At 53.2% G+C, this 7143-nt stretch overlaps 2 protein-coding genes across 2 annotated transcripts in view; one reads left to right on the forward strand and one right to left on the reverse strand.

Annotated features, from left to right (window-relative positions):
• Positions 1 to 491: 491 nt before the first annotated feature.
• Positions 492 to 1292, forward strand: LOC104539177 (chromosome unknown open reading frame, human C3orf70). Its single transcript, XM_010182635.1, has one exon. The coding sequence runs from the start codon at positions 504 to 506 to the stop codon at positions 1038 to 1040; it is 537 nt and encodes a 178-aa protein (XP_010180937.1). The 5' UTR covers positions 492 to 503; the 3' UTR covers positions 1041 to 1292.
• Positions 1293 to 5381: 4089 nt separating this feature from the next.
• The window catches only part of VPS8 (vacuolar protein sorting 8 homolog (S. cerevisiae)), a gene marked incomplete at its 5' end in the record, with an annotated part of 61394 nt that continues 59632 nt past the window's right edge, over positions 5382 to 7143 (reverse strand). The window contains 2 exons of the mRNA XM_010182636.1: positions 5382 to 5531; positions 6174 to 6254. Coding sequence (XP_010180938.1) covers positions 5382 to 5531; positions 6174 to 6254 — 231 coding nt within the window. The remainder of the gene's footprint in view (positions 5532 to 6173; positions 6255 to 7143) is intronic.

The raw sequence follows: 7143 nt of genomic DNA on the forward strand, positions 1-7143 counted from the left end.
ATTTAGTCCCTAGAAAAAAAACAACAAAAACATGGAAACACATGCAGGGAGACTCACTGTCAGTTGGAATAATACTAATAATGTAAGAAAATTTAGATCATTGTGGCAGAGATGTAAGCTAGAACTGCTCTGTGTTCAGTGGGGAGGAGAAGAAAGTCTCTGGGCAGGTTTTCAGTTTTCAGGGTGCACGCAGACTCACCATCTGTTCCCCTTCTTCGCTACAGCGTTGTGCCCTTGGAGTTAATTTTCTAGCATTAGTGATGTCCCACAGATGTCTTCAGAGCAGGGGAAGGGAGAGGAGCAGGCCTGGGGTGAGGTTGTGCTTACCTGCGGTACTGAGCATCAGCGCATCCATAGGGAGAGGACTCCAGTTCTGCAGGCCGCTGCAAACAGAGCTGGGTTACCAAGCATCACGTCATCAGGTTCTCGATAACGTAAAGATAACGATGATCTTTAACTGCAACTTTTATGTTTTCCCCACAGGTAAATACGTCTACCAGCCCATGACACCTGTAGAGCAGCTTCCCAGCACCGAAATACCTGTTCGCCCCCGAGAGGCTACAAACACCATCCAGATCTCCGTGTCGCTCACCGAACACTTCCTGAAGTTTGCGCCCGTCTTCCAGCCCCCGCTGCCCCCCGACTCCCCGCAGTTCTGCACCATTGCAGACCTCTTCATTGACAATTACCGCGTGAAATGCATCAACGGGAAGATGTGCTACGTACAGAGGCAGCCTCCCCCCGTGCCCCACAAGATAAAGCCTGAGGAAGTCCCTGTTCGCAATGCCTTAATCTCAAAAGAGAGCAATACACCAAAAACAGATCACTGCTCATCCCCCTCCAGCTCCGAGGACTCCGGGATCAATGCGGTGGGGGTTCACTACATGGAGTCGTGTGACGAGGACACGGAGGGGGTGGCTGAGCTAAGTTCGGAAGAAGATTACAGCCCGGATAGCAGCTGGGAACCAGACGAGTGCCCGCTCCTGTCACCCTCACAGTGCGAAATGGAAGTGATTGAGACTATAGAGACCACCGTGTGATCCAACAAGGTGGTATCAGACCAGTCCAGTTCCCACTCAGTAATGTTGCTTTTGTAGTATTTATATTTTCTGTTTTTTTCTGACAATCCCTTTTTTCCAGTGCACTTGATATTTCAGATTCCTCATGGGAGTGCGGTCACGGGACTCGCGTATTGGTGAACTCGCAGGAGCCTGAGCAATTTTAACACGTTCTCAGCCTGATCAGATCTCCCACGTCTGCACACATGGTAGTGACAAATCTTAAGACTTTTATAGCTGAAATAGGCCCTTTTCTTGGTCCAGGTTACATCATCTACTTCTCGTACAAGGACGTTTCCATCCGTCGGGATGCGGGCAGCGGGCCTTCAAAGCACAGAGGGCAAGCTGGCGCAACACGCCTGTGAGCAGCAGAACCAAGATGCCCTTATTCCTTCTCAAACAGCTACGCGAGGGGCGGCACCACGAGGCTCTTTCCGTGTCTGTCCGTCCTTGCGCACGTCCATCCTTTCTCTAGTGCTGGCGTGACCTTCTCGAAGGCAGCTGGCACCACTCTCCAGCGGGTTGGTATAGCAGGCTAGAGAATGCACAAAGTGCCTCCAACTTTCCTCCAGGCTATGCACTGCGCATCTGCTGAGTTAGGTCAGGCTCTGAAATCTCCTGAGAAGGCAACTGGTGCTCTGGTCGCCTGGATCCAGCTGGTCCCTTGTTCCCACGTGGATCTCAGGAAGGGGATCTGGCTGTGGCAGCTCAGCAGGAGGGGGAGCAGGCAGAGGTGGAGCGCCGCCATCTAACCCTATCTGACACCACCTAACCCTATCTGACACCACCTAACCCAGTCTGACACCACCTAACCCAGTCTGACACCACCTAACCCGTACCATGCTAGACTGGGGTGTAACCGCTAGGTGAAGGCAGTGACTACCTCCAGACACACAAAATCCGCCCTCAGCTTTGCCTACTGCTTCTTCCTGTGCTGTTTGGTGCCGGACATGTGCACTCAGGACCAAATGGCCTCAGGGCCTGCATTTGCCTGAAGAATAAGAATTTTTTTTAGAAAAAAGCTATTCAGCCACACCACTGTGTCAGCAGAGCTGGGGATCATGGGCAGGCACTGTGGGAGGTGGCCCGTGGGCTCAGCCTTTCATTCTAGCGGAGAGAGCCAGCTTTGGCTCCTGCTCCTCTGCACCCGGTCCAAGAGCGGCTGTGAGCAGGGTCTCCTCAAACCGCTGTGAGAGCGAGCGGTGGTACCCACTGTGTGGATTCGGCCCTGCCTGACTAAACAAGGTGTCGTTCTCAGAAGATTTCAGTCAGCTTGAATTAGTTGGAGTCTGTAATGACTGTGGTTTCAGCAGCATTACTGAATTTCTTTGTGTATTTGCTGTTTACGTTTTAAAAGTCATTGGTGAAGATAAGGCTGTATAAACGTGTACAGTTTAGTGATTGATACTAGATTATAGTCCGTGTTATAGGATGGCTCATCTCTCTCACCGTATCCTGACAATGTATTACTAATTTTATACACTTTGTAATCAGTATCTTTAGGAAGCGTTTAGGCAACAGTGTGTGTATGTGCACATGCGCGTGTGCTAGGAGTTTACCATAAATGGTTATAAAGTAATACTGTACTTTTTAGACTAACACTTTCAGACAAAAGTAATAGGTTTTATAGTTTTGATGACTTACGTAAAAAAGTGCAATGCTTGTTAAATGAGGAACTCGGACCATTGCATGAACAGATACATTCTCACAAGGCACCTGAAAAGTGTTTTTCTGAGGGCATTTAAATGAGGGCCATAGTAAAACTAAATAGGATTTATTTTTTAAGGACAGTGGTATCTTTCTTGGTTAACTAAGGTTTCTGACAACATTTTAGTGTCTTTTGACCATTCAGACACATTCCATAGGTAGAAGGAAGCATTATATATAACCTACAGCATTTACTCATATTTAATCTTTCAATTGCAATGCGAGTGGAGCGGACAACGCTCCCTCTGGTGCCTGGCCTCTCCTCCCCGGGGCAGCCGCTTCTCCCTCGGACGGGATGGGCTGGCAGATGCAGACGCATCCTCCCGCGGGTGGCGACGCGGGGCCCTTCCTGAAGGCAGGCGCTCCTGGCCAGCTCTGCTGCGGGCACCGAGCACAGGAAGGGTCCTCGGGACCCTCTGGGGGTGAGCTCACCTCGCTGGCAGCAAGCAGGAGCCTCCTCCTCTGGCTGCTGGGGCTGCGAGCACGGTCCAGTCCAGCCGGGTATTGGTGACCAGGACTCACTGTAAGATCCTGGGGTCTTGCCGCTCCATATCACTGTCGTCAGGATACATTCTTTCTTAACTGTAAGTAATTAGCAATATTCACAAGCTGTGAGTGTCTCCTCCCAGGATTTGTTGAGATGTCTTAAGCACAATAAGCTGCCTCTTCCCTCTGTTGTACCTGTAAATGTCAGTGGAGCAGCCCGGTGTGGGACGGGGCTGGTTCTGGACAGCGTTTGGGCAGGCAGCGCAGTGACAGGTTTCCCCTGTGCTCCATCACACCCCGGTTCAGAAACGCGCTCCTCACCGAAACGCGGTTTCTTTCCTTTGCACAAACACTGGCGCAGACGTGCTGTAAGAGACGTGCCCTGGGCTCGCTGCTCCGCTCTGCCAGGGAGAGGTGTGTATATTTCCTCTTTAATAAAATACTAAACAACCGAAGTTCTGCTTGTCCTAACTGTGAACCATACTAGAGTGAAACGTTCTGGTATTTCCAGCAAAGGAAGGGTCACTTACGGCTTCAGATGGCAGCACCTGGAACATGCACCCAGTGCTAGGCAGAGAAACACAATGGCCAGGGGGAGCGCCAGGCCCAGCCCCACCTGGGTTTGGGCACCTGGCAGGCACTGGGGCTGGTGGGCAACTTCACAGCCCAGCTCTCATTTGCCTGCAAAGGAAGAGTTACCCCTGTCTGGAGGGGGACTGGGGGGAAGATCTGCGAGCCCCGGCTGATGTCTGGCAGAACTCAGCTGGCTGCAGCCCCTTGACTTACCTCTGGCCAGGTTCACATGTGGCTGCAGGCTGCAAACACCAGCATGGGGCACCATTTCGTAGTTCCTAATGCTGGCGGGAAGAGCTGGGCACGCGCGCTGGTCTCCCAGGTGCTGGTGCTGCTCCTGGCCAGATGGGCTGTGCACAAAGCAGGCACTTCTGTGCTCCCAGGAGGCAGCAGCATCACCCGTGTTCCTGCCACCCAGTGAGCTCCGCACGGGCCAGCCACTGTGCATGAGTCCTGTGTGCGTGCAGAGCAACACCCACCCGGTTCTGTGTCCTTCCTGGGGGCAGCTGGGACCCCAAGGATGTGGTACCCCACAACACCCAAGTGCCAGTGACAAAATGAACAGGGGAGGAGGCGAGATGACTATCACCAGACCAGTAGCACACATTGTTAGGGCAGGATCTGCAGTGTGTTTCACAAGCCAGAAGTGAGCACAGAAACACTGCTGCTGTGTGCGCAGACTGACAAAGGTGCCTCTAGGAAAGGACCAGTCTGGCCGTGTGGCTCTCCCCAGGTTGGTGTTTCAGAGCAGAGGGTTGACAGTGACAACCTCTCTGACCATCTGTGCCTGTCACACCGATCTTCTCCCACTGGAAGCCTCCAAGGGCCTCTGGCACCTTTTCACACACAACCTCCCTCCACCCACAGGTACATGGCAGCGATAGGGGAAGTTTGTGATCTACCCGCAGTGACAAGATGCATCTTCCTCCAACAGAGTCCAGTGGTGACTGCAGTAAAAACAGCAGCACTGTGAGACCAGCAGCCCACTTACCCACTCCCTGTGTGCCCAGCTCATGAGGCAAAGTTCAACTGAGGGCCTTTTTAATGGAAGTTTGTAGGAACACACCATGCTCAGGTTAGTTTGCTCACACATATATTATTTCTTGCATTCATTCCAGGTTTACCTATTCTGTGCCCTCAAACCTCATGGCTGCTGCCGTGATAAAATGACCAGTACCACAATTAAAACTCAAGTATGGCACCCATCCACAAAACCAGTACGAGACAGGCTCTGGGCACAGCACAGGCCACAATCCTCCAGTGGAGCGGAGCTGACTTGGTTATTTGGCAAAGTCACCGCCACTACCACGAGTCTCGGCGCCAGGGCAGGTCGCCACGCTTGCTTTTGCCCCCAGGGTTCACAGCTTCCAGCCCAGCTGCCCCAGGGCTGTCTGGGTTTAGCAAGAGGCACCAGCAGAGCTGGCAGATCATCTGCTGCTACAAAACACCCACCGGCACTGCACAGAGGGGTCTGGAAAGGCTGCAGCAGAGGGCAGGAGAAGTCCCGTGCTGTGATGTCTCCATGGCTTCGCCCAGCCATGGCTGCAGGCAGCAGCACTAATCTTCGGCCAGCGGAGGGGGGGCCAGGTGCAGCTGGAAGTTCTCGTTCTGGAAGACGCTGCTGGGGGCCGGGTCACCGTGGGACACGTTGAGCAGCCCGTGCTTCTCAGGGCCGTGGCTGCGAGACAGCTCTGTCAGCAGAGCGAGCTGCAAGGCAAAACCCACAGCCATCACCGTCCACCGCCGCGGAGCACGCGTGCAAGGTACAGAAAGACAGCGCTCACGTAAAGAAAAGGGTACATATGGTGTGTATGACCCTACAGGGTCAATGCAGGACAACAGGTCCTGAACTAAACACCTTTGCAGGTGTCCCTAGGTTATTTTGGAGTTGCATGATTGAAAACAATCCCAGAAAAAGCCGAAAGTGTCAACAACAGCACCCAAAACAGGCAGAAGGCACAGGGAAAACGAAGGGCCAGCGGGAGCTGCGCTCCCCTTGGGACAACGTGGGGGACAGGAAGGAGCTTTCTGTGCAATCCCGCAGCCACACAGTGTCCAGAGGGGAGGGTATTTGCAAACCTAAAGAGAATCATGGACACTTTTCAGGCCCAGCCTCCACGGCAGAAACATCTCCGTGATTTCACTGCCAGTGACTTCCCCAGCTCTGCCAGGCAGTACAGATGCCTCTGATGTGAAGCAGCCAGCTCTCTGCACGCAGCAAACTGCCAGCACTAAGTGAAATCCAGGAGAAAATCCAAAGGCCACGCTGCCAGTGCTAACACCTGGCTTGACAACACGCAAAATACCCTTCACCAGTTCAGAACCGAAGAGAGGACGAGTGGTACATACTCTGGAGGTTCCTCGGTTGAGGCGGCAGAGTTGGTCAAAAGCCTGGATTTGCTGAGGATCCAACGGAGACTCTGAACTTGTCTGATAAAGAGAGCGAGAAGGGTACAGAAACAATAAACAAGGTGTCGAGTTCACACAGACAAAAATTCATCCCTGCCCTGTTCCTGGGCCTGGAGCAGCCCACTCCACAGCCTGTTTGGGGATCCTTTTTAGCTGTCTTTCCTCTGGCTTGAAACCACCGGGTGCACCCGAGTTTTGGAAGAAACATCCTGTTACTGCACAAAGGCCAGAGATACCCTGACGTCCACACTGACTGACTACTGGGGTCTGTAGCTGATGGCAGACAGATAACAGCACTAAGGTGCCTCTGGGGGAAGGAAAAAAAGGGAGGAAAAAAAATAAAAGGAGAGGCAGAAAAAGAAAAGGGGATGGGAAAACTCCCCGCAGCAGGGGAAGAGAAGTAATGGGTCTCTGCAGACGCTCAGCCTCTCGGGGCCATTCCCCAGGCAGCAGCAGCTCCCCCAGTGCTCTCTCGTGATCCCATCGTGTCCCCAGGCCCCACTCAGCCTCCCCGCAGGGTCTCGACACAGCGCCCGCTGCAGCACGCTGCGGTTGGGCACGGGTTGTGCTACTGGGGGAATCATTCTGTGCCAATGACTATTCTCTACTAATGGGGTCTATCCTGAGGTCCATTTATCCCCCAGGATGTTACAGGCTAAAAGGCAGGAAGTGAAGGTGAACAGGGTTCTGGGAGGCAAGGTGATTCAGTGGCAGCCACATCCGCTGAGAAACCAGACACACCGTGGTGCTGCCCCAGAGCGCCAGTGCTTGTGGGGCTGGAGCAGTTGGGTATGAGGGCAGGTATTGCCCCAGCAGCACTGGGGCAGTTATGGGGTTGCAGGTGAGGAGCAAACAGGGTTGCAAATGGAGGGACTACAGCCTGCAACAAGAGCACTGACACCAGGAATGC

Source organism: Mesitornis unicolor, unplaced genomic scaffold (assembly GCF_000695765.1).
Source record: "Mesitornis unicolor isolate BGI_N332 unplaced genomic scaffold, ASM69576v1 scaffold51304, whole genome shotgun sequence".
In the NCBI taxonomy this organism is placed as follows: Eukaryota; Metazoa; Chordata; class Aves; order Mesitornithiformes; family Mesitornithidae; genus Mesitornis; species Mesitornis unicolor.

Bases quoted from the DNA above. Each gene is read 5' to 3' on its own strand.
- LOC104539177 (XM_010182635.1), top strand. From the start codon at position 504: ATGACACCTGTAGAGCAGCTTCCCAGCACCGAAATACCTGTTCGCCCC.